Source organism: Sander lucioperca, chromosome 17 (genome assembly GCF_008315115.2).
Source record: "Sander lucioperca isolate FBNREF2018 chromosome 17, SLUC_FBN_1.2, whole genome shotgun sequence".
NCBI lineage: Eukaryota > Metazoa > Chordata > Actinopteri > Perciformes > Percidae > Sander > Sander lucioperca.
In genome coordinates this window covers 15,122,488-15,149,433 of record NC_050189.1, presented here as the reverse complement: position 1 = coordinate 15,149,433, position 26,946 = coordinate 15,122,488, and the positions used below count along the sequence as shown (strand labels likewise).

At 43.4% G+C, this 26,946-nt stretch overlaps 2 protein-coding genes across 7 annotated transcripts; both read left to right on the top strand.

Annotated features, from left to right (window-relative positions):
* Positions 1-1,330: 1,330 nt before the first annotated feature.
* Positions 1,331-19,316, top strand: fxr2 (fragile X mental retardation, autosomal homolog 2). 2 transcript variants are annotated; one of them, XM_031288400.2, is made up of 17 exons: positions 1,331-2,074; positions 5,418-5,470; positions 6,351-6,444; positions 7,532-7,603; positions 9,054-9,202; positions 9,513-9,606; positions 9,983-10,099; positions 10,257-10,427; positions 10,548-10,626; positions 10,764-10,873; positions 11,696-11,782; positions 14,174-14,393; positions 14,519-14,698; positions 15,352-15,546; positions 15,718-15,825; positions 16,374-16,462; positions 16,555-19,316. In XM_031288400.2, the coding sequence occupies exons 1-17, from the start codon at positions 2,024-2,026 to the stop codon at positions 16,663-16,665; spliced, it is 1,980 nt and encodes a 659-aa protein (XP_031144260.1). In that variant the 5' UTR covers positions 1,331-2,023; the 3' UTR covers positions 16,666-19,316. The 2 variants fall into 2 exon arrangements, with proteins under 2 accessions (XP_031144260.1, XP_031144259.1); XM_031288399.2 differs by having other exon boundaries at positions 10,764-10,921.
* A 1,876-nt stretch (positions 19,317-21,192) lies between these two features.
* LOC116042312 (RNA-binding protein 4.1-like) lies at positions 21,193-26,946 on the top strand. 5 transcript variants are annotated; one of them, XR_004103184.2, is made up of 6 exons: positions 21,193-21,317; positions 22,465-22,890; positions 23,008-23,652; positions 26,004-26,038; positions 26,353-26,459; positions 26,545-26,946. XR_004103184.2 is itself a non-coding variant. In XM_031288450.2 (4 exons), exons 2-3 carry the CDS (start codon positions 22,482-22,484, stop codon positions 23,628-23,630), a joined length of 1,032 nt encoding a protein of 343 aa, XP_031144310.1. In that variant the 5' UTR covers positions 21,193-21,317; positions 22,465-22,481; the 3' UTR covers positions 23,631-23,652; positions 23,980-24,623. The 5 variants fall into 5 exon arrangements, 1 of the variants encoding a protein (XP_031144310.1); XR_004103183.2 differs by having other exon boundaries at positions 26,004-26,068; XR_004103185.2 differs by lacking the exon at positions 26,353-26,459 and having other exon boundaries at positions 26,004-26,068.

Here is a 26,946-nt window from a genome sequence, read left to right as displayed (position 1 = left end):
GCCTGGCAACAGCAGTTGTTGTTGTTGCTGCTGTTGGTGTCGGCAATAAAAGAATTTGCTTTACTAAAACTTGTTGAACTTCCAGGCAGAGGTGATATTTCAAGCAGAAGTCTTGTTGTTGGGTATGTGTATTGATTTGATGACATGTCTTGATTTGTATGAGCTTTTGTTTCCTCTGTCAGAGCACTTTGTAAACTATTGTTTTTAAAAGTGATACACAAATAAAGTTATTATTATTATTTTCTTTAATAAAGGGTCAATACATTTTAAGATATTCTTTTTTTTTTGGGGGGGGGGGGGGGTTTGCTGTGCCAGATTTGTTTCACCTTTTTTGACTTGCAGCAGGGGGCTAGTGAGGTAGAGGGATGATTAGGGCTCACGATTAAAATAATTATTATAATGACTTATTATAGCCTACTTGAAGGTTGATTAGAATAGATTACATGATATGCCTGGTCTTATGTTGGGTCTGGTGCTGCATCCAAATACACTGCACCTTCCTGCTATTGTCAATAATATATTTTCTGAGTTTTTTTTATTCTAAATGATTTGTTATGGACAATTTTTACACTTGTCTCAACATTTTCTACAACACAATATAAAACAATTTATTGAGCAGGCTGTCAAATATTCTATCCATATTGAATCTGGGGTTCCACAACTGTGAGTATTCCTGTACGGTGTGATGGGATTCCCCCATGACCTCTGTCCTCTTCTGTGTGCTGCTTCTCACAGCTGTTTTCTCCCAACAGCCCTTGTCTTGTCTGCCTAGTCTTTTTGGTGCTGCATTTCTGGTGCTTTGGAACCATACTAACTTTCCCCACATCGTTTTATACCTTTTCACTCATTATTCTACTGTGATAAGGTGCGACCAGTCACATTTTTTTGTGTCGAGACAAGATGTGCCAGTAAGCATTAAAAAAGATTTAAATGTGTGACTGTGTGGGGGTTTTTTTTCTCCCTTTTCCGGTCTGAATATGGGTATTTTAAGCATGTGATGTACCTATGGCTTGATTCATAATATATATAGTAACTTCACTGTAAGGCTGTTTACACAATGGCTGGTGGTCCTCACTCATCAATGAGTGAGCAAAATGGGATATGGGAGCCAGTCAATTTGAATAAAATTATAATTGACACGGAGTGAAACCAATGGATTGTGTTAGGATGCAACTATCTATATTGTATTGGTCACGTTTATGGACCAACCCTTATTTGCTAAACCAATTAATGAAAGCTAGTATTGATTGCTGAGGTCTTTGACCAATCACAATCCTGTATTTCCTAATAGGCGGGTTTTTGTCATTGAGGGGTGGGGTGTTCGAGGTCATTCAGTCCCACTCTGATTCACTCTATCGGCGTGTGTTTGTGGGGACGGGTAGTTGGAGTAAGAAGTCGCCGGGCGGCAGTGCATCTCAAACGCTTTTTGGGATAGAAACGCCGCTGAAATTTGCACCACAGACTGAAGAAACGACCCCCGGTGACGACTTCTGTGAAATTATTCAACGCACCGACTGCGACACACGCACAACCAACAAACGCAGCCAGGCTATCAGGCTATCAAATGTTAGCCAGTTAGCATCCCTGAAAACTGACGGGATCAAGGTGTTGATAGCTAGCCTCCCAGCTAATTATCCATTAGCTAGCATCCTTCTGCCGTAGCATCATTAGCTTGATTTTTCCTTCTCGCGCACGTCAGGACTTCACCATTGCTCGTGGCGGTGCCTTTCAGCTCGCGGGCACCAAATCCCACATCCACACAAAAACAGACAACTAGCTGTTTCTACCTAACGGCAGCTACCGCTGGAAAAGACAACGTCTGCGTTGCATTAGTTGGCACCATCACACCCATCTCCCCAACCCCTTCACCTCTGCCCCTCTCCCTCCACCCGAAACACTGGAAATCCACAAGCGGCCGGATAGCGGCGAAGGGCCGGCGAAGCTGGGGGTGCCACCGTTACCGGACTCGCCGGGAGTCGTAACGGCTACAGACAAGCTCAGCTGTGGGGACCTACCGACAAGTATGGACGGGCTGGCCGTGGAAGTTCGCGGTTCGAATGGGGCCTTCTACAAGGTAACCTGGTTACAGTCGTAGTTTTTTGTTGTCCTAGTTAAAAGTTTTGTTTAAGGAATAACTGTTTAGCTAGTTCTCCTGAGCACAGCCATAGCCAGACATTAACTATTTAATTATTGTTAGCTTAGGTCCAGTTCTGACAAACAGGGATGGTTTTGCGTCCCATTAGGGTTGGCCATTGTGGGGTGAGTAGCTAGCTCCAGCTAGCTGTTGAGCTAGGCACACTTGTCATCACTATGGCCTATATTTGGTCGTTTTTACCAAATGTCAATATGAATACAGGCCATACCATTGAAACCAGATTGACGTAATTCTGACATGACATACAGTGTTTCTCAGAGCACATTGCTTTGTCTTGAAATGTTGAGTTCAGGCATTTAATACCAAAGCGAGCTGCTAATCAGACAGCTGTAGTGCAGTTCCTGCTTACATGCACTGAGATGCTACATCAAAGCTCACATAATTCACATTTGTTTTGTCCCCTCACCCACGTTGCAGCAGCACTAGTGAACATTTGGTCATATGTGTATTGCTCTGACAAGGAAGAACTACAGTCACAGTTTCATTTCTGCCTCATTTTCAAAAGAAATCATATACAGACACATGACATGAAGGATGTGTTGCTTCTGTGTCATAGCTTGTTTTCAAACATCAAGTTAAGATGGCAACTAAGTTTTATTTTTTTTCAATTAAAAGACATCTTAAATATCAATGTTTTTATTGGTCAGTCATACGGATTTGGGTCTTGGTGAACATTGTAGCTTCTGATATAATTTGGAATTTCATGGAATCTTAGTCCTAACCTTTTGTAAGCTCTTATTTTATTGCTTTCATTTGAATTCCTCCATGTGCTCTTCTAGTCTCTGTCTTTGGGTGTTCTGATGGTCAAGCGAACACATGGCGGTTTAGAGATGAGCCTATATTTACTCTCCTCATGGTGCTTCACCTGTCGTTCTGTTTTACAGGGTGACAGTTTGACTCTGGCATGAATGAACACTTCCACTCCTCTCTATTACGTCCATTATCTCTCACAGCTCTCATTTTGTGGACGAGACGGACATTTGTTATGCCCCTGTAAAATACTTTGCAACGTATGCCTGTGAAAAGCACTTTATACATAATTTTTACTTTCTTTCTTACTCTTAACTGTGTTAAGGAAATTCTGATGTCATATTCCAGTAGATAGGTTTTTCCTTGATGGGCAAAAAATCTTTATTGTAATTGGCACATGGGGTAAAATGATTTTGCTTTTTGAATGCACTTCATTCATCTTGGTGTCAGTGTGAGTGAGTTAGGTTTTTTTCTATCTAACTATGAATCAGGATCATAGTTATGAACCTGTCAGGGCAATACAGCACCTTGCGCTTTGTCTTGTGTAAAGTCTGCATCTGTTGCAGTAGAAAGCACATACCAGGAAAGCCGTTGAAATCCTAAATGAAGATTAATAAACAGTTTTTGTATTATGTTAACTGTGAGTGATTCTCCACATTTAGTTTTTTTTTCTTCTTTTGGCTGGATAATCTGCATCAATAAATATCTCAATTTTTGCACATTTATATGTTATCGTAAGCAGGCCAGTCAAATGAGTATATCTAAAAAAGATACAATTATCCCATCCAATCCATTTCTGTGAGAGAGGAAGGTTGCAAACCTCCTGTGGTCTAAAAGGTCTTGCTCGCCACATGGACTTGCAGGACGAAGGGACGTCATTACGAAACTGCCTGTGTGAGCCCTCTCTGCCCCCACCTTTCCACCAGTCACGTCACAGTAGAAAGAGGGCTTGTCTGCCCTTTGACCTGGCCTTACTTGGAGGAAGCAATACTCAACCTGACATAACATGCAAGACATGCAACTGTTTCCTAATGGGACTTTTAGAAATGGGAGGATGAGGGCTTTTTTTTTTCTTTTTTTCTCAGTCAGACCTTTTGTCATTGCTGGCTTCTTCTCAAGAAGCTAGTCAGCTCTAGTGCCACTGGGATCCTGCAGTGTGAGAGGCAGATGCTAACCGTTCATTTAGATACAGAGGCATGTTTTGACCATTAATTAGGACCATCTCAGAACAGCAGGTGGTGATTGATAATCAAGACTTGTAGTCAGTGTAGGGCTGGGCGATACGGAGAAAATCAAACATCACGATATTGTTGACCCAATACCTCGATGTCGATGTTGCGGCGATATTGTAGGGTTGACATTTGGTGCTTTCACAAAATATTTTTACAATGAGATTTGTGATAAATAATCATCAGTAACGTGGATTTGATGACTACGTGGGTAAAGGCAAATAATAGAACAGCTAGAACAGTCTGGTAAGTTCACAAACTGACATCATTTCACTGTAATGCAGCTTGTAAAACCAGGAGAGACAACACTTGTGTCATATTACGATATCCAAAATCTAAGACGATATCTAGTCTCATATCACGATATCGATATAATATTGATATATTGCCCAGCCCTAAGTCAGTGGAATGCTTAAGGGATGTAAAAGGGTGTAAAATGTAAAAATCCCAGTATGTCGTCCACACACACACACACACACACACACACACACACACACACACACACACACATTGCCCCATGATCCAGGCTGAAACCCTAGCCAGCGCTTGCAGTGCAAAGGCAGCATCTTCCCAGCAGGTGAATCCACACCCCCACGCATGGTTGCAAGAAACTGCCTGACCTCTCGGTCCCATATACGGTAGTGTCACACTGGGAGACAGGCCACACCCACCACTTTCCTCCCGTCTTGTCATTGCTTAGTGGCAGGGGGTTGTTGGTCAAAGGTTTACGGCATGATGAGATTTATGGATGGTCACGATGATGATGGACAAGTAACATGTTTAAGAGATCTCTCTCGTAGTAGTTGTCTCTGGGCTATATCTCATAATATGTCCATGTAGGCCAGGCTGAACGAATGCCTGCCTTCCCTATACCAATATATATGCGTGCCCTCATGAACATGCCACTCGTAAAACTACTATTCAAACGTACAAGAAAACTAATGCATTTTAATTCTGTTTGTCTGTAGAGCGTGTGAGGGAAATTTCCAGGCTGTCTGTGCTGTCAGGAGCAGTCAGCGTTCATAGTCACGTTATCCAGCACAGACTTCACAGCCAGAGAATTGTGTCAGTGATGTGATGTCTTGGCTCCCAAAAAGCCCTAGATGCTGTTTTTCAGCAACAGTCACAGTGTTGGTCTTGCATGGCTTACGAGTCAGCTGTCTGTGTTGTTTACATGCAAAATAAACCGCTCACAACCCCACCTCTCATCACTGTCTGTCCTGTGCATTCGTGGGAATAAATTTCTCTCTCTCTCTCTCTCTCTCTCTCTGCTTTTCTTTTAGGGTTACATCAAAGATGTCCACGAAGACTCGCTCACAATTGTTTTTGAAAACAAGTACGTTTCTGTGAACCTCTCCTGTATGTCTACTTTACGATAAATAGTCCATACATGGGTAAATGAAGCTGGAATTGTAGTAATTGAGAGTTACTACGACTGCTCACGGCTGGCGCTTTACCCATGCGTTCAAAATTTGTCCTCTTCAGCACCTGGGCTTGGCACACAGCTGCCCATACATGTCTCTGTTTTTTTTTTTGACCCCCTGCTCTGATCCCTCCTGCCCTTGCCATCCTGATAGCATGCTTTCCTATACTCCTAGTCCCACCTACTGTCCCTTTCCACTGCCCGCCCATCCCCCTTTATCTACTCAGCTCATAGTGTAGAGCAGGGTGCCCCTAAAAATAGTGACCCAAGGTATGCAGGGTGGGAGGGGTGGCAGTATGGTTCTTCTCCCCCCCCTCCCCCTCTCCTCTCCCACCTTCTCCTTTTACTTTCTCTGAGCACATGGAGTGGTTAGAGTAGCTGGTTGTATAAGATAGTGAATGAATGAGACTTTTTTTTTTTTTTTTTTTTTGGTCTTAAATGTTATAATTCTCTTAAATTTAAATATTTTTTATATCTAAAGTTCCTGTCTTAAGTTCTTATTTCATGTAATAGGACATCATACAATGAACATAGTCACTCGCTGTCCAGACGCAGTTTCACAAACCTCCTCATTAAACTTAACGACCCATTTTAATTTTTCATTATGTCTGTTAATGTGGTGCACACAACTGAGTGGGTAATACGCCCAGGTCAACACAATCCCAATCTGACACGAGGCCAAAAAGAGCTTGAGCTAGACTGCTTGAACTGTGCGACGGCATTTCATTTTGTTACCTGTGGTTGTTAAGCTGACGAGTGTTTTGTGTATTGTGTCTGTGTTTTCTTGCCATAGCTGGCAGCCAGAGAGACAGTTGCCCTTCAGCGACGTGCGGTTGCCTCCTCCGGCCGACTACCACAAGGAAATTGGTGAAGGAGAGGAGGTGGAGGTAAGGCCTGCCGCTTTGTGTCTCTCTGACTCCGCTCTAACTTCATATCTCAAGGCCTCGGTGTCTTTTCACTTCACCAGAAGAATCATTATTGGCTAGTATGGACTTGTGACTGACATTTCTAGGACATCAATGTGACCTCTAGATTATTTTTTTTTAAAGGAAATCTACGGTTATGTCCTTAAGTATTTGTCTTACTGTAAAACGACTACTAGTATGTGGCTGCTTATAAGCTGTTTTAAATCTGGATTTGTATATTTTTGTTGGTGCTTTTGGGCAACTGATTAGACTATCCAACAATATTTTCTCCATATCAGTGTTTCCTTTAGGTTTTTTTTTTTTTTTTTTAGCAGTGGGGGCAGGTCTATCCGAACAACAATTCCCCCCCACACCCCCACGCGCGCACCCAGCCGCCAAATGTTTTACATATGAAACGGAACTGACACTTCGCTGCAACAAATATATTTATTCACCTCTATTCACACACAATGAGTCATATTTTTAGTTGTGATTGAACTGTATTTTTTGAGGAACTATAGGGCACTTAACATCTACAAAAGGTCTACACTTAGAACAGACCCACCGCGGTGACGTTTTTGTGGCAGCTGTTCATTCAATAGTTGACTCGGAAGAATGCGAACATTTTGACAATAAACTACGTCAACACAACATCATGTGGAGTTAAACAGGACGGGCCCAATAACCTCTGAATAGTTCTACTTGTTAAATTGCAATGTGAGCAGCAGCCAACAGGGGGTGCATTATGTCGGCAGGATCATTTAAAAGTCAACCGCGACTACATTTTTTTTGTACAGCCTTATTTCTGATACCGTGGTGGCAGAAATCTTGCCATGGTGGGCCGCCACTACAAAAACAACATAGAGGAAAGACCGCTCCATATCCACACACAACACTAGTTAGTTGTACAGTATGCATCCTGTCTGCTTTTTTGCAGCCATGGCCATGTTCACTGTCATCACATCTTGCTTTGCATTACAAACCGCTTGAAGCACACTTAACGGGTGTAATAGTTGTAGTTTTTTTTTTAAGTTGTCTCTGGCTCAGCTGTCAATCACTCTCCTTACAGGTTTACTCGAGGGCCAACGAACAGGAGCCATGTGGCTGGTGGCTGGCCCGGGTCCGAATGATGAAGGGAGAGGTAAGTTTTTTTTTTTTATTATTTTTTTTTTTAAATGAGATAAACAATTGGTAAAAGATAGAAAAAGCTAACTTTATTAACAAATGTTTTCATCGCTGATGCACACGAAAACATATTCTTTTTACTTTGGAGACGTGTTTGTCTTTTAGGGTGTTTTTTAAATCTCCTTTCAACCTCTGCATGTGTGTCCATTAGTTCAAACAACATAGTCACACAACAGTAAATTACACAGAACGTCATGATGTTTAGTTGTCTTGTCATAAACCACAGCGAATCCGGTCTTATTTGTCTAATCTTCACGGTGCCTTGAACGCGGTGGAAGCACTAATGCGCTGAAGACATTGTTGGTTTCTGAGTTTTATCCTTGGGCTTTAAAATTCCTAGAGCTATTTAGTTGAACAGGGCTAATATTGTTAAGAAAGAGATACCTTGAGTCAATGATGAGATCCAGCTAGGCCAGCTTCCTCTGTATCTCACTGTTATAGTAATTAGTAATAGAGGCGAAGCAGCTCTTAGCTTTTACTTTGACATCAGTGTTTTGTGGTACTGCCAGTAACTGCTTATTGAGCTTTAAGTACTGCCGTATGCAGAGTGAATACAGGCGGCGTGTAGGAAGATAAGCACTGCTGGGTAATGAGCTCAAAGAGCCAGTATGTCCTGATGTGGTCTGACACTGTACCTTCAAATTATATTTCCCATACACCCTGTGCTTTTTCTTGGCACTGTCTTCTTGTGACAACATGGATTTGCACCAGGCTCGGTCTAACTGGCACAGTTAGCTTATTTTGACATATATTTTTTTTTTTATAAGTTTGAAATAACCAAGAACCAGAGTTGGCTCTTGGTCACCAGTACGAGTGGCGGGTTGAATAGTGGGTCAGTGTGATTATGGAAAGGACAGCGTTGTAGTGCTCCTGTGCCAGGGGTGTTGCTGCCGGTGTAGTGCTGTTATTTGGAGCCGTCTGATAAGAGCCTGCAGGAATGTCTAGCATTGACTGATGGCTTTAATTCTGTCCTTTTGAGCATGGAGTGTGCGGTGTTCATCTCACTGCCTCACTCACTCCTATGGTTCCCCTTTCTCTTTCTCGTCATTTTTTTAATCTCACTCTGTTACACTCTTTGTTCCATCATTGAAACAGATTAAACTGGGAAGGGAATGTAGTGTAGCTTCACTTAATAATAAAATGAAGCTATAGATTTAATGTATTTGTAATGTAAAGTATAATTTCTTAATTTGAGAAAGCAGACACCAGTTAACTTTTTATTTGACAGCTGATTCAGAATTTGTAACTGGATTGAATACAGCAGTTCCGCTCTGTATATAGCTTGGCATGTTTTTTGTTTTTTTGTTTTTTTCAATTCACATTGGTTATCTGAGCCGTCAAACTTTCATGTGTCTGACATTTTTGGCTACATTATTAAAAATCTGTATCTCTTGTGCTGTTTTCAGTTCTACGTGATTGAATACGCGGCATGCGATGCCACATACAACGAGATTGTCACAGCAGAGCGCATCAGGCCCCTCAATCCAAACAGCCCTTCCTCTCGAAACTCCTTCCACAAGGTCCCCATCCCTGTCCCAGAAGACCTGAGGGACATGTGAGTGTCTTTACATTGTCAAATTTACATCCTGAAGATAGATTTATTTGAATTAACATCAACATTGCTGCATCTTAAGACCCAGACATTGAGCAGTGCTAGAGAAATTGCAGTAAAAAAAAAAAGTAAATGATGAACTGAGATTTTCTTGGGTATATGAATGGATGATTCTACAGGTCGAAACACTGTTCTCTGAATGTTCAGTTATTAATCACAAGTTGTCTCAGTGAGCAGTGATGTTATGAAGGCCCACTGCTGCCAAATGAATAACAAGGACTGACTCTCCTGTGGATTGTTTTCTTGTCGACAGCTGCGAAAATGACAACATTCACAAAGAGTTCAGGAAAGCTATCGGAGCCAACTGCATCTTCTACAGTGCCCAAACACACGAACTCATTGTGCTGGTTAGTACTCGGAATACACACTTCAGCTGGGTCTTTACTCACCAACAAGTGAATGGACTTGATGCATATCCACAGATGAGGAAATAATACAAAGGAGCTGTAGTAGATTAACATTGAAAGGAATTTTTTTTGGGTATTGTTAAGATACTTAGGTGTGGATTTGCATCCAGCTCATGCCCCATAGCTTGCCTCCTCTTCCTCCCTCTCTTAGGTGTTCTTTTTTTTTTTTTTTAGACATAACAAATACAATGACAAAAGTCTGAATCCACATTTTTGACAACTTTGTCAGTATTCCTTTTAATATGATCATATTCACAAAGACTGACAAAACAAATGTTGATAAACTGTAACTAATCTGTTTTTTGGTCATCTGCAGTCTACAAATGAAACCACAGTAAAGCGTGCAACTCTTCTGAGCGACATGCATTTCCGCAGCATCCGTACCAAGCTTATGCTAATGTCCCGCAACGAAGAAGCCACCAAACATTTGGAGGTAAACATACCCTTTTTGCACACATCCTGTCAAATACACACTTAATTTTGCCGGTACGTGTGGATATTTGTCACTAAAACATTAGAAGCCCTAGCCAACCATTTTAGCTTAGTTTACACGATTGCACACAAACCGCTTACGCGTTTCCCCCCCCCAGACAAGTAAGCAGTTAGCGTCAGCATACCAGGAGGAGGTGAGGGTCAGGGAGGACCTGATGGGCCTAGCCATCGGCTCCCATGGTGCCAACATCCAGCAGGCACGGAAGGTACCCGGTGTCACAGCGATCGAGTTGGAGGAGGAAAGCTGCACGTTCAGGATCTACGGAGAGGTACGCTGCTTAATGAGCTTGTGTGTGCCGTTGTGCTGTATGCCCTTGCTATGTCAGTTCTTGTCCCGATATATGGCAAGATGAAGTGCAATTTGGTCTAATATTTGTCTTTTGTTACAGTCCCCAGAGGCAGTAAAACAGGCTAGAGAGTATCTTGAGTTCACAGAAGACTACTTTCAGGTACCCAGGAACCTCGTAGGTGAGTGAGCTACATTCCTGAGGAAGCTCATTTTGTTGGTGACAGCATCCCACTTCACATACTCCTTATCACTACACATATACACTCTTGTTATCATCATGACGTTTTTTCTAACCCCTTCCTCCCCCAACGTGCAGGCAAAGTCATCGGCAAGAACGGCAAAGTCATTCAGGAGATTGTGGACAAGTCGGGCGTGGTCCGCGTCAGGATTGAGGGAGACAACGACAAAAAGCTTCCCCGTGAGGAGGTAGGCAGGCAGGGGGCAGGCAGGGACGACACTGCCAGCAGCAAAGAGGTGAATGGACCGCTCGGCTGGCCTCCCAGTCCCCTATAACCACCCCGAAAAGCAAAGATTAGTAGCTGCAGCGGCGTGTAGAAGTCCCGTGTGCTGTCTGCTTTGACACCGTTCCATTCTGCCGCTTTTGTCTCTCTTGTTTTGTCACTAGCACTTATGTTTCCATTGCTGTCAATACACACAGCCCACTGCACAGCATATGTCAGTTACGATGGCTGTGTGTGGGCACAACTGTCTTGTTGTCTGTGATGGGTTGATATGTTTCTGTTGAGTGTGCCTCCTGTGGTTTTTAAGCATACTAATCCTTCCAGGAATGGTTTGTAATTCACCACCTTAAATGTTGTTTTTGACGAAGGTCTGAACTGTTTCCTAGTCGGGGATATCTCCCCGATAATGGCGCTCAGTGTTTACAGTGATGATTCAATTTTATTCATAGTATCAAATCATAACAAGAGTTATCTCAAGACACTTTACAGATAGAGTAGGTCTAGACCACACTCTTATCATTTACAAAGACCCAACAATTTCCCACGAGCAAGCATTTGGTGCAACGGTGGCGAGGAACAACTTCCTTTTAGGCAGAAACCTCGGACAGACCCAGGCTCTTTGTGGGAGGCATCTGTCACTGCTGCTTTGGAACACAGACACTGATACAGATATACAGACGTAGAGAAATATGATTCATAATTATAGCATAGATGATCATCTGTTTGTTTTGTTGTTGTTTTTTTAAAGACACTCAACTCTTCATCTAACCTCTCTGTGTTTGACCAGGGCATGGTTCCCTTCGTGTTCGTGGGAACTAAAGAGAACATCAGCAATGCTCAGGCTCTGTTGGAGTACCACGTGTCCTATCTCCAGGTTAGTCGATCCTCCATGTTCACCAGTAGATGGCGGCACTTGCCTCTTTTTCTGTTCCTATCACTCACAAAAAAACAAAAACAACGTACATTTACTGCATTTCCGTCGTCTGCACTTGCTGCAGCCGTTTTTACTCTGACTTTGATTCCATAAAGGTGTTTTTTGCTCAGAATGTCTGGACATTTAGTCAAGGAAATGTTACGTGACATGTGGGGGTAAGGACAGGGTGCTGTTGGGAGATGTGGGCGTATGTGCAGGGTCATTTCGTATTGGTCACCTGTTACCCTCCTGTCCTGCACCACATGCGGAAAGCTGCTTAGGGCACCTCGTTTTGCCCTTACCTCATGTGCTTTTATAAATAGCCCCTCTCTCTGGGATGGGGTGAAGGGTACACATGAGTTTAGATTACCAGCTATCTGGACCCTCAGCTTCCAAAAATAACACCAAACCCTTGCCCTGCCCCACTTCCTTCACGCCCCTCCCTGGAGGTTCAGCTGTTGTTGGTGGAGGCAGCTGTCGCACTGTGAAGTGAGACCCCCCTCCTCCAAATAAGCCACCACTAAACCACCAAAAGAAACTGCTGTCATTGCACTGCTGCCATTAGACGCCAAAGCTAGAGCTGGGCAATATCTCAATATTATATCGATATCGTGATATGAGACTAGATATCGTCTTAGATTTTGGATATCGTAATATGGCATAATGGTTGTCTTTTCCTGGTTTTAAAGGCTGCATTACAGTAACGTTATGTCCCACTTTACCCACTTATCATTCTATATGTCATTATATCCACATTACTGATGATTATTTATCAAAAATCTCATTGTGTAAATATTTGGTCAAAAATATCGTGATATTTGATTTTCTCCATATCGCCCAGCTCTAGCCAAAGCCCACCCCTCTCTTCTATAAAGATGTCAGCAAACAAAGTGATCCATTGAACTTTATCCTGGCTGTAACTTTGTGCTGTGAGTGAGAGCATTGGTTGCACATGGGTGGAACGGTGGTTCGGGGAATCCCCGGCAAAATGATACTACGTAGCTGGAGAATTGTGGGAATGACTGTTCACTCGCTCAAAGCACATCCAGAAACATTTCAGCCATTTTCTACCAATAAGCCCTTTCCCAACCTTGATCACTACAACATTGGTAGGTGTTTCAACAGAAGTAGGTGTTCTGTCTAAATGGTTATTTTCAGGGTTCTTGCTGGGTTGAATTTGCCCACAGTCCCATCTGGTTGGAACACTGAACTTTACGCATTACTGCCACTTAGTGGTAGAGTGATAGACTTAATAACAAGCACAAGACCAGCCCAGGCCCACAGCAGATGTTTTAAGACCATGGCTTGGTCCCAGCTCAATACAGCAGAAGTTGTGCGCAGTATTTTAAAGGTGTCTGTTGTGAACCAATTGCAGGCAATCACAGTGAACCAAACTAGAAGTCGGCAGCAAAATCTGTTACTGCTGTGAGTTGAAAGCACTGTAATACTTCAATTGATTAATGTTGATTTTATAATCGGGCTTCCCCATGATCCTGAAATTAGATTTTCTGAATTTAAGGTCATAAAATGTATTAAGTCTTATTTTCAGTTATGGTAAGTCTTAACATTTTGAGGTGATACCTAGTTGCATGAGACATATTCCCCCCCAGGAGTCACTTGCATATGGTTTGGTCATCGCCGTTGGTGACTCAGTCCAGCTCTTTCTTTTTCTTGTAATGTTTCAGTTGGTTCTTGAAAGGCCCCCTGCTCTCATGGTAGCCAGATTAAAGAAGTACACAAAACAATATAGATTATGCTCAATTCAAGACAGTTGGCCAGGGGGTTTCAGAGAAGACACAAAGTCTTCTGTTATTTTTGATAGTTGCTAGAATCTGGATAATGTTTTTAGTGCAGAACCACAATGGCCAATATGTGACATGAAGGACAGGAGGGGACTTTTATTTTGGTGACCGCTTAGCTGGAGTTTAAAGTGGATATATGTGTGTGTGTGTGTGTGTGTGTGTGTGATAACGGCCAGAACAGCTTCATTGTTTTACAGTCTAAATTAACAATTCCAATCAAATGTAATTAAATTGATATCTTTTGGCTCGCTGCCCAGCTCTCCTTGTCATGCTAGTTGGCTCAGGAACCTTATGTTTCACTAATTGTTGGAAGATGCAATATGTCCTGCATGGTATAAGTTTTTTATTTTTTATTTTTAAAGCCAGTTTATGTAGGTGCTTTTTGTTTTTCCATGCATTTTACTTATGGGCGTATGCCAAAGTGTATGGTATAATGGGATGCAGGGAGGAATGGGCATTTTGTTGAAACATTTCAATAATCCACGTGCTGAGGAACAGGCTTTGAAGTGTACACTACAACTCCAACTGTCTCATCGTCCCTTTCCTGTAGGAAGTGGAGCAGCTGCGCCTAGAGCGTCTCCAGATTGACGAGCAGCTCCGTCAGATTGGGGTTGGGTACCGTGCGCCTCCTAGTCGAACTGGGGGCCCTGGTGTTGAACGGGAGAAAGGCTACATGACAGATGACAGCAGCAACTCACTCCACACCTCTCGCACCTACGGAGGCCGCGGCAGAGGGCGTAGGCCCTCCAACAGCCAGTACTCTGGATATGGTGAGAATGAAGGAGCTGAATCATGGTTTCAGCTGGACGCATCGGAGAGTAATATAGACTATTCTGTCATTTGAAACGTCCTATGCTTATGTTTGTTTTTTACCTTACTTGTCTGCTTGATCCAGGCACAAACTCTGAACTGTCCAATGCTTCTGAGTCCGAGGATCTTGGCGAGCGAGACCAGAGGCCCCGTGGCATAGGCGGCGATGAGAGAGGCTCCCGACGGGGGGGCAGGGGCCGAGGCTCTAACCCAGGACGAGGCCGCGGAGGGCCAGCATCCAAGCCTTCCAACTCCATCAGCTCAGGTAGTTAAAGCCCATGTTTAGGTTACCAACAAATCAGGGCCTTACATTTCTACCTTTACTGAGGAAGCTCAGCCACTACCGCACCAAATCCTGTTCTCAGTTTAACATTTGTGTAAAGGGCTGCACCCACCTTTATGCTGTATTTAAAATGTATTTTTTATTTTGTAACTCATGATTATTCTTATTTATTTTTTTTCTTCATGTGGATTGCGCAAGTGTGTGTGAAGCACTTTGTAACTGCGTGTTTTTAAAAGTGCAGTGTAGATAAAGGGTTACTTACTTACTTAAGTTTCTTTAAATATCCACATAAACCACTCTTCACATTGGCAAAAATTGGATCCACCGCACAGCGCTTATTTAAAAAGAACAATGTGGCATTAGGCTACATTTTTAAACGGAGTCCGGCGCATTGCTCACTCCACATAAAACGCTGCATTACATCACTTCCAGCAATCTTCAGGGAGAACAATGAGGCAAAACAGCGTCACCGATCTGTTTTAACCAAAAGTTACCAACTGTAGCTTTAAAGTTGGCTTAAGAAGGATACTCATTTTTCTTTTTTTAAATAAGGCAGTCTTTGTGTTAAAACTAAAAGAAATGAGAGAAGATTAAGCAAGTGTAGTTGCAATACTAATTTTCTGTGGCACATCCAGTGCTGAGGGACCCAGACAGTAACCCGTACTCCCTGCTGGAGGGTGAGGGAGAGCTGGCCGACGCAGACATCAGCGAAGGCATGGGAGGAGATCGCCGCCGACGCTCCCGCCGACGCCGCAACGACCAGGAGCCCAGCGTGATGGACGCCGCTGCGGAGTCGGACGGCCAGGCCGGCCCCAGCGAGAACGGACTGGGTGAGAACTTTCAGTGCTGTATTCTCGCCTCTGTTGCATAATCATTTGTGAACCAGAAACGTTTGCCGTGGCTCAGAGTAGGAACGCACCGGCACATTGTAAATCTCTCAACTGTGACTCTGTCGGAGATAGTAACCCATTTTTTTTTTTTTCCCCTCATTTGACTGTTAGATGAAGAGGCACGACCTCAGCGCCGCAACCGAAGCCGCCGCCGCCGTAACCGCGGCAACCGCCCAGAGGGAGGTTCAGCAAGCCGTGACAGACAGCCAGGTGAAAGTGGTGAGTCGCCGTGTTTTACGAGTCGACATTTTCCTCTTCAGAATGACCAGGATATTCTCTTATCAATAAAATCCTCTTCGATCATGCTTGATTGTCTTTGCAACGTGACATCAAGGCTTCGCGTAAACATACACGCCCACTTTCTTAAGCCAAGTGGCGTGTTATCTGTACGCATTTTGAGCTATCCGCATATATGTCTACGCTGTATACAGCGGACGTAAACATACACGCCACTTGGCGTGTTATCGCGTAAACATACACACCACTTTCAACGTGGCGTGTTATCTAAACGGCGTTGATAAACACGCTAACGAGTATTGCGTCTTGATAACACGGCAAAAATGGCATACGAATTGGCGTGTCATACATACGCCACTTCATGAGATCAGTCTGGTCTTTGGCATTATAGTTAGTTATTATGGGCTACAGGGGTGCTGATAGAACATCTCAAAGTACTACCAGGGCCTTTGGAATCTCTTTCTAAGTGTACTGTATGTACAATGTAGCTCCCAGCAATTGTTCTAGCTAACCATTCTCAATGTTTTCAGTGACTGTTGCTGACTACATATCCCGTGCCGAGTCCCAGAGCAGACAGAACCTGCCCCAGAAGGAAAACCACGCTGGCCCCGAGCCCAAGGTACAGGCAGAAACTCCCATTTGACCCCGGCCTTAGTTTTCTTGATATAAATCCGATTGTTGGTCCATTCTCACCTTTTGCCCCCCACACAGGAGAACGGGACCAGCGCCACAAAGGACGAGCGAACGCCCTCCAAGGGTTCCCCCAGCAAAGGCAAGACCTCGGCCAGCGAGACCCTGACCTTGGTCAACGGGGTCTCGTAAAGAGACGGCCCCGTCCCTCGCGAAACCCAAGTCTAGAGCAAGACTCCATGGCAAACTCTGTCCCTGCTTGCATTAACTTAAACCTTAAACAGATGAGTGAAAAGTACCTGACAAAATACCTGAAATCATACTATGAGAGTGAAAAAGTACAAAAAAACGACACAAAACGCATCTACTTAAAAACACACGTTAACGGTGTATGCTATCCTATCTATCAGTACTTAGTGCTTATTTAAAAAAAAACACAAAAAAAAACTAGCTTGCCAAAAAAGAGCTGGTGGATGTGACTTGATTTTTAAAAATACTGAAATACGAGAAACAGGACGAGACTTTTTCTGTTTGTTTTTTGAAACGGTTGTCTTTATTTGTGTCTTTTTTTTTTTTTTTTTTTTTTTTTTGTTAATTTTGTTCATTGTTTATCACTGGTTTGGACTTGGCGGTCGCTCTCTCAACAAAAACAGACGCGTCTCTTAACAGTGTTAAAGTACAGACTAGAGAGATGGAAGCTGTAGGGAGTGGCGCACAAGCAGACAGTCCAATAGCTTATGTGACGCGACGTTCGCACACTGAACCTGGGAGTGGAGGCAGACAGACAGACAGATTGGAATATTGATAGACATTGTGCCTTGAATTTGAAGAAAATAATAAAAAAAAAAAAACTTCAGTTTTCCATTTAAGTTTGTTTTTTTGTTTCCCAAGAGGAAGAAAAGAGGGAAAGGTGGTCTTCCAGGGTTTTTTTTTTTTTTTTTTTTTTCGGTTCCAAGAAGAGAACAGACCTGTGAGGGAGTGATTTGTAAAAATGAGTGAAAAGAGGATACAGAAAAGGAGGGAGTGGCTGGCCAACGTGAGGGGGGGAAAGTCTGGTGCCAAACACGAAATTCAAGGCGCTTGTTCTCATTCCGAGTAGAATGGACGGCGTAGGGGGGGGGTCAGTGCGCGCGTGTACGTACGTGCGCGCGTGTGTATGTGTGTGTTTGTGTGTGCACGGTTGCGATATTTGGCAACCACAAAACAAAACTGGGGAGGGGTGAGGTAACAAAAAACGTAACGCAGCCCTGGGCGGGTCGCACGCACGGTGAGGCATCTCTATTTATCAACAGGCCTAAGGGGGTATTCCTCCTCCTACCTGTTCTAGGTCTTTTTTGAGGGTCCAGGGTGGCTCCCATACAGCCTTGTAAACAGGACAAGCTGAGACCAGACAGACGGCAGACTTGAACTATAGATTTAGACTTAATGACAAAACTATACCGTGCCTCTTTCTCTGTGTCGGAGGGGGCAGCGGTGCTAGCTTCCAGCCACACTTGTGTCTTGATAAAAAAAAAAAAACCACTGCAGCACACAGCTCCGAATGCACACGAGGGCGAACCACCTTTCTGGGACAGGTGCTGCTAGTGGGGGGAGAAGGGCCTGGAAACTGCGGACAGTGGGGATTGGGACAGCTTCAAATGACCTGAGAAGCCACATGACACACAGGCTCACACTTGCAGGATACATACAATAGGCATACACGCAGGGGGTGCGTGCAAGTCGGCGCGGTCGCCTCGTAATGGCGCAAAAGTAGAGGACCGCAACAGAGAAACTGAACAAAACCAAGCGTGGTGTCTGTCTTGTTCCTAGCAGTTTGGGTCGGCAAAATGGAGTAAGAGAGGGACTCGAAACCTCCCGTGGCTCTCTGCTCATATTGTTACTGTTGTCTTGGTTACCGCTCTCAAGTTCTTTTTGTTGCTATTTCCACATCTTAGAAAATATGAAATAAAAAATTGAAGTGAAATCAACCTCTTCTCTGGAGATGAACTTTGATTTCTCTGTCTTGTGAGTTTGCAGTCTATTTTTCTAACTTGCATGGCGTTTTAGTTAACGACTAGTAGGTGGTGCCTGTCCTGTGCATGAGGAAAGGGTGTTAATTAATCTGACTTACAAAGCCATTGTTTCATTCACTAGAATTGCTGCTAATGTACACATTGAATGTCCAACTAACGTAGAAACTCTACCTAGAAGAGAGTGAGACTATTTGTGACTTTTTAAAAAAAATAAATAAAAAAAAAACCCTTTCCTTCCCCCACCCGCCACTCATCTGCCCAGAACGCCCAAGTTTCTACCGGTGGATTTGAGTCAGGAAGGGACCCACTCCTTCGCTCACAAGTTTTCAGAGTCACACACACACACACACACAAAGTATTAAATTACAAAGGGCAACATTGTGCATGACATGCAAGCGTCCACATGACCAAAGGTTTTGAGAGACAAGATGAATGGGAGTGTGGTTGAGATGACCCAGATGCTGCTGTCATACATTTCTGCTCACCTGTATGTTGTGTTTTTAAAGAATGAACGAGCACTTGAGTATTTGTACCTTGGTTCAGTTGCATGTGTGTGAGTGGAGGACGAAGCCCTATCTGGAATGTTTGTGTTTACCTTGATACCTCATTGTGTGAGTACTGTATATCCTAATGTATCTGTATCCCTCACGTCCTGTTGAAAGACTGCTGGCTGCTGTGTGTGTGTGTGTGTGTGTGTGTGTGTGTGTGTGTGTGTGCGCGCGTGTCTGTGTGGATGCTGGTTGTACAGTCGACTCCTCACTCTGTCAGATTTTGTCTCTGGTTTTCTCACTCATGTTCTGATGGCAATAAAGGACTTTTCATTGTTTGGTATACATCTTTTCTGAACAGTTTGTTCTTTTTAGTATAGGCCCAAACTCTGACAAAAGCAGCCGGAACAAAAAATAAGTTAACTTTTTTTTTTTTATAATATATATTATACTGCAGTCATTTAAGCAATTCAAAATTACTCGGTTACAAAAAAGTGTTCACTTCAGATTTTAAGCTATGCCAATTTTGAGCCTACAATACAAGAAGGGCAGTAGGGAGTCTTAACACGGTAGCTCCAGAGACACTGAGACCCAGTGTACATACATACATATATACATACATACATAGCAACTGTTGGCTGGGTGCTTCGCCAGTCACAGCTTTATGGCAGCATGGTAATCTATTTGCCACTGTTATATAAAAACATCTTGGGTGAGTTGGATGGCATTTGGGAGATTCTGAAGCTGTTTTTTTCTCAATGTGGTCCTAAGTTATTCTTGGAATAATAATACCCTGTTCACCCTTACTATTTCCTGGAAAGTTACCTGCTGTCGGAGATGAACTTGTTTGCTTGGACTCCCATAGGGATGTAGCATCTTTCAGGTGTGCTTTTTTTTTTAAATGATGCTTATGGGATTAATCAGAGAAGTTCAGCAGGAGTGACAATGGCCAGAGGGCTTGTTCCTCCCAAAGTCTCCAGACAGCAAGCGGTGCTTGAAGACGATGCACGGATCAAATTAGTAGCATTAACTAAGCTGTTTAAATATGTGATGTATGTCTATGTTGAGTCTGGTTTGCTGAATTCTGTCTCATGTCCAAGCCAGAGAGGAATCCAGAAGACTACACTGCACTGCACAAGCAGGTATTGATTTCAAGTATCACTCTTAGAATATCATTAATCACATGTCATTTATTTTGTCGTTTCCCATTTTACTGAACTTTTCATATTCTCAGTGTCCGTTTACCATGCATATAGTATTCCTCGAACGTGCCTTGGCTTCATTGTGAGTTTACATTGACCTATTCTAGTACTTTCCCCCCCAATCCTCAGCAATACTGTATAATTTCTAGATTGTATATAATGTACAGCAGTTTACATTGTTGCTGTGCCAGTTCAGTTTTTTCTCCCCATGATAGCTATTTCTTCATGTAGTCTTAATGGACCAAACAGGGACATAAAGATCTGTCTTTTCTGTCCAGGTGAAATTCACACATGGAGCGTGGTGACTGGCAGGAAATGGTTTCTCTCCCCGCAGGAAGTGAGTCATGAAAATGCTAGGTACGTATATAAAGCCAAAATCAGCATTTTTTTTTGAAATTTTTTTTGAATGAATTCGTAGCTTGCAGTGGAGCTCTGCCCCCAAGTGGCCATACAGACAAAAAGAACAATGACAAAAAATATTAATGCAGCTTTACATTTTAATAAGGTGTTGTTCACTTTATTAAAAATGCACTACACGTTGAGATGTTAAGATGAAAAAGATGAGTTATTCACATCGCCTCGACCTAAATGCACGCACTTCTAGTAGTATTTAATAGTATTTAATTATTCCAACGTGGGGATTATAATTCACACGGACATCATTTAACCTAATTTTCATTATTAATTTCATCAACATCTTTCATGTCCTTCAACCATGAACTTTTATTTATTTATTATATAGCCTATGATATATGAATACATGTGACAAAAGATAATAAATAGGCCTATATATTAACATATATAATCCAATAAAAAATGAATAACCGATATTGACAAAATAAAAGAAAGAGAATATATATATTTTACACAAACTTCGTTGTTCAATTTTAAAGTTTGAAAAAGTTAAAAGCAAACTTTTTTACAAAACAGGAAGGCCATCTCATGAATGAACAAAAGCCTTTTCCGGGTAAAGCCTTTCTTCATACCTTTAACCAATCACAGTCCGTACTTTTTGAGAGACACAACTATCCACCAATCAGTTTCATACTTGAGCGCTTTTATCCCCTCCCCCCCCCAGACGGACAGTATCCATGAAACGTAACTGAGGAGTTTCGACTTCGTTGTGGCGCCGTTCGCAAGCTGTGAGTAGTCTTTCGTTTTTGTGTTGTGTTTCTCTCTGTTCGTTTCTGTTGCTTTTATATCACATTAGTTTTACACGCGTATCGACGTACCTGCATACAATAACAATGGTTGAACTGAAATTGTATTTGGTTTAGTCACACATGAGGCAACCTGGCTAACGTGGATAGCTAGCTAGCTTAATAGCTAACTATTAGTCTTGGCTTGCTCCATTCAAATGAAACGAGCCTGGCTCGGCCTTGCTAGCAGCACTCTGACCAGGAAGTGAAAACGCGGAAACTTATTTGACTTTTTGTTTTGTTTTTAAAGTCCCTTGTATTTGAAGTCGTACAGCTTTTAGACCGATAACAAAAGTTAACGTAAAGGTTAGTAAGGACGAAGATAAGCGTGCCACTTGTTGACAGCTGTGATAATTGTTGAGCTCTGTCGGGTAGATGCTAGAATGTTGCTACCGAACGTAGTTGACGTAACGTTAGGTGTTGTGGTGAAGTGTTTTCCCCAGTCGAATAGTGTTTCCCTCCTGTTAAAATGATTGCGCGCGCTCCGTGGTTAATGCCAGGGCATATTTGGTTCAGGTTAAGGTAAGTTAGGGGAAACGCACCTCGACGGGGAAACTGTCTTCGACCCACCGCCGGCATAACGTTACTGCGCAAGCGTCAACACTTTTAGGAGCTAGCTAGCTATTACGAGTAAATGTTAAGTTAAAAGACTGTTAGGTTTCCATCTCGTTACTTATATTAATCACCTCTTCGTGTAGAATTAGTTCTGAAGTAGGTTATTGCTGAATTTGGCCTCATTTATTCACTACAACGCCGCATTGAAACTGATTATACTGTATTATTATTTCTGTTTATGCGGTGTTCTAGTGTTTATGCCGTTTTAGCACTTTGAGTTTCTGTGTTATTAAATGTGCTATATAAATAAAAAGCCATTAAAACAGGGTTCAAATAACCGTCTGTGTTGACGCCTGCGCAGTATGCCTGTGTTGTCGTTAACTACATTCTAGCATCTACCTACAGTCGTCTCCATTACAAGCGGTCTAATTCCTGATAATGACGTTATGGGTTCACCATTTGCTCTCTCAGGGGTAACCTTCTGGTACTAAATGGTGTCTCACCGTGTCTCTACCCCTTTTTTCTTTTTTTTAAGAGTACACTGGAGCAACAATGGTCAAGATCTTCATTGGGAACCTGTCTCAGCACACTGAGAAGGAGGACATTGAAGCTCTGTTTACCCAATATGGCACAGTGACAGAATGTGCCAAGTACAAAAACTATGCTTTTGTCCATATGGAAGACCGCAAGTCTGCCACCAAAGCCATCCGTGAGCTCCATCTCCATAAGCTGAATGGCAGACCCATCAATGTGGAGCCCAGCAGAGGGAAGGACCAGTACCCTGTGAAGCTCCACATCGCCAACGTAGAAAAGGGCTTTGACGACGAGCTCCGTGCCCTGTTTGAAGAGTATGGCACAGTCAGAGAGTGCGCCATTGTCAAGAACTTCGCCTTTGTACACATGGACAGCTCTGATGAGGCCATGGATGCCATAAAGGGCCTGGACAACACAGAGTTTCAAGGTAAGTCAATTTGATATTCTACTACGAATTAAAGGATTGGGAGTTTTTTGGGGTGTCCATACTATTCGTATTCTGCCTTTTTTTAGATTTGAGGGACAATGATTTTCTCTCTCTCAGGAAAGCGCATACACGTTCAGATATCAAAAAGCAGACCCAGAGGAGAGGAGGAGGAGTACCCACACCCCCCGCCAGGCAGAGGAGGCTATTATCCTCCCCGCTTCCCAGGGGAGAGGCCCGAGCATCCCTACAGAGAGCGCATGCCCGCTTACGCTCCTCTGCCTCCGCCGCCCCCTCCCCCGAGACGGGCATCGTATCCCGACCGTGGCTATGGCGAGCGCGACGCCTACGGGATGGTCGATTTCTATGAGAAATACAGAGCCCGCCCTTACAGCATGGCCGGCTACGATGGCAGGCGTTCCAGTGACCCCCCTCCTCCGCCTCCCCCCTCTGCACTGGTTAGAGAACGTCTCGGCATGGGTCCCCCCGACCCGTACGACCGCCGTCCGCTCCCTCCCCCTCCTCCTCCGTCCTACATGGCCCGGGATCGAAGCCCCATCAGACGAGCCCCGCCTCCGCCCGCTCCCTCGGCTGGTAACGGGTACTCCTACGAGCGGTCCCGGCTGTCCCCGCTGTCCAGGGCTCCCATGTATGCTCCTCCGATGTACGGAGCTCCTCGCCCGAGGGACTCCTTCTCAGAGAGAGGGCCGCCGCCACCACCCCCACGATATGCGGGTTATTAGGCACACAGGAGTGTAATTCAAGGTGAGGACACAAGAGTGGATGGCTCATGACATGTTAAATCACATTGATAGGAAGTAGGCATGATTTTGATAAAATCTTAAAATGACAAATGTACGGAAATGAATGTGAGAGCTCGGTCCGTAAGTTGAGGTAGAATCACGCTTTAAACCATCACCATCAGCCAGAGCTCTCAGTACCTGCAGATCTAGTCCAGCCAAGAGATCAATATACAACAACCTAGCAATGCTGATAAAATCCTAAAGTATTGCTGCTTTAACATCAAAGATCAGTCTTGCGCGTGTCCTGAGTAAAACGCGCTCCTTGACATGTCGTGTGCTCTCTTTCCAGGTTTAGAATATGACAAGATCGTCGTCGTCTGCTGATGTACGTGGCGCTATACATCCCCCCCCCTCGTCTATGGTGGATTGCGTTGCGTTCGCCTGAGACTTACTGGAGCCCCGTACTTAAAAAAAAAAAAAAAAAAAAAAACATGATTCCATGTCTACAGTTCACGTATTCTTCTGAGCTGTTTTATGCCTTTTTTCTGTTCCTCTGCTTGTGTTACTGTTCAAATCCTTCAAAATGTTTTTGCAGAATAGGATGCTGGCTTAGATGCTTAGTCTATTTCAGTCTGACACAGTACTGGTAATGGCCCAAATCTCCTGCTCTTCAATCTTTCTAAATTGATACGGCCTCTGGGAAACTGTGACATTTTATAACAAGGGAAGTCAGTTAAATGGAAACCATATATAGTCTTTGTAAACGGCATTGTGTTCACACTAAGGTTGGTTGATCAAAATTAGTTTAGAAAATACATGGTGTGGCCGGTTGTCCCATTTGCGTAACATGTTAGGCAAATCAAAAGTTCCAGTGTGGTTTTGTTCTTTTTACACTTTGTTATCTTTTCTTGCGAAAATAGAATCTATAGCATCATTATGTATGATTTTTATTTACTTTACAAGTTGCATTTCATTTAAAGGCTTTTTAATAAACAAATCAAACCAAAAACTCGCTTTTAACTGTCAAATTATTCCTCGTGTAAGCCTTTTTAACGACTCGGCAGGCTGCCACCATTCACCAGACCAGATCTAGTATTACTCGGGCGTTTAACTCTTAACGCGCCATTCTTCACACCCTTGAGAGTTATCCGCTTGACACACGGTAGGTGATGTTCTGTCAGCCCTGTTCAGTTCCTGTGAAAATGCTGGAAAACACGTGGGACAGTAGGCTCGTTGGAGACGAGCCAGGTCTGCGCAGAATCGATCACCGGCGATTGCCGCCCAATGCATGCCGGTTACATTTGTGTCCGACTTGATCCCGACGTCATGCACATGTGGGCAACGATAACCTCGTCAGATCAAGGCGGCCGCAGTTCTGAGACGCAGGCGGCGCAGTTGCTTTTCACCGACTGCAAGACCCAGGCGGACCCAGGGCATGCTGGGAAACGCCGGCCTCTCAGCTGATCTAACAGCTGATTGGGTCAGAATCGACAAAACATGATGACGTTTTTATATAAACTTTTTATAGTTTTTGAATTGGGATGGATTTTAACTATTTGTCTGATTTTAAAGGTTTATTCTGGGCAAACCACATGATAGTGATGTTTAGAAGTCAGAGACTAAACTGTCCGACTTGACAGCGGCTTTTTGTCACCGCCCCCGGCTGCTGCCGCCTGCTCTCGTCCACTTTACAGACGAGGCGCAGTTCGTCTCCAACGAGCCTGTTTGGGTAGTGTTTCGCAAACAAAAGACCTATATGCTTTCCATCAAACTTGGTTCCAGTGAGCAACCAAGCGTGCGATGCGAAGTGAGGAAATCATTTTAGAGCAGCTGTTCCCTGACCACCAAGGTTAAATTGACTACTACTTTCTTTAATCGTTGCCAGTGTAAAAAAAAAAAAACGTGTGCAAACTTCAAAGTAGATTTTTGATTCTGACTTCCCCCCTCAAAGTTAATTCAGCTAATGAAATCTGTAGCTGGCCACAAATCCAGGACTGACAACCAATGTGTTTTTGATGCGTCTTATCTGCTGCAACGCTTTGTCTCTCTCTCACACACACACACACACACACACACACACACACACACACACATGCATCTTTTCTCAGTAACTGCTGTCCATAGCCTACCTTGTGTCGAGTCAATTAGTGGTGTTCCTAGAATTAGAACAATAATTAACTGAGCTTTCCAATGGCCCACGTTTCTGTCTTGCGACATTTGTTAAGTCTAGATTGGCATTCTTCATTTCCCTGTCATTGAATTCACACTACACGTTAGTTTCCATTATTGTCTTTACTTTCAACATTTTATGAATGTGTAAGTACCACAAATTGCATGCAGTCTTGGTATTCTTAGTATGTGTGCTCTTTGTAGGTTGTTAGTGTCAATGCTGGAGATGCCAGCTCATGGTAAGATGTGCAGCATCCTGTAGAAGAGGGGTAGGTATCGTTTAAACTTTTCTGCACAACACTTACTCATGCAACTAATGGTCTCATGTCTCCCTCTTGTGTTGATTCATTCATACTGCAGTGTTCCCATACATTAGGAAGAATCCGTCTATAAAGTTGTTGGAAGCCTTGACGTTTTTTTTTTTTAATACACTCCAGTTGTGCATCTTGCCAAAAAAAATTAATTAATTAATCCATTATCCTAGATATGAGGTAATGAAGATATGATGGTGTTGTGATGAGTGGGATCGCTGACCCTGTTTCTTTGGCTCCAGGCATGCCTCTGCTCTGCCAGCTGTAATGGTTCTTAAAAATGAATTCAAAGGAGTTTGTGGTCTCTGAACATCACAAGATGGGGTCAGATGGCCCTGTAGTTAAAAAGGTAAAGCAGTGCGAGTTCACTATGAAGTCCATAACAGACTTATCTATTGTGTGAGCTTTGAGTGAAGTGTCTTCTGTTTCCACAGGAGGTGGATTGACTGGTGAGCTAGAGGGGAATGTCCAGTCCTCGGGACAACCTGCACTGTCGCACACTCGATCCGTCTCAAACGATGACAAAGACCCTCCATTAGTCCCACCCACGGGGGGTCCTCTAACCTACTGCTCCCCAACCTGAGGGTTCCCGGGTCACCACAGCTTAACAGGGGCTTGTGAGGCCTTCTTGATTTTAAGGGGTGTAAGACAACCAAAATTTGGATTATTATTATTTTAGGTATAAACAGGACCAGAATCGATGTTCCCAGAGCCTTCCCTCTCTGCTGAAAAGCCTCGTCCTGCATTAGAGAAGTATGCAGTTAAAAAAATCAAAGAGCTAATAAAACCATGGCCAAGTGTCAGGGAGAAGATAACACTGAATTTGTCTAAAAAAA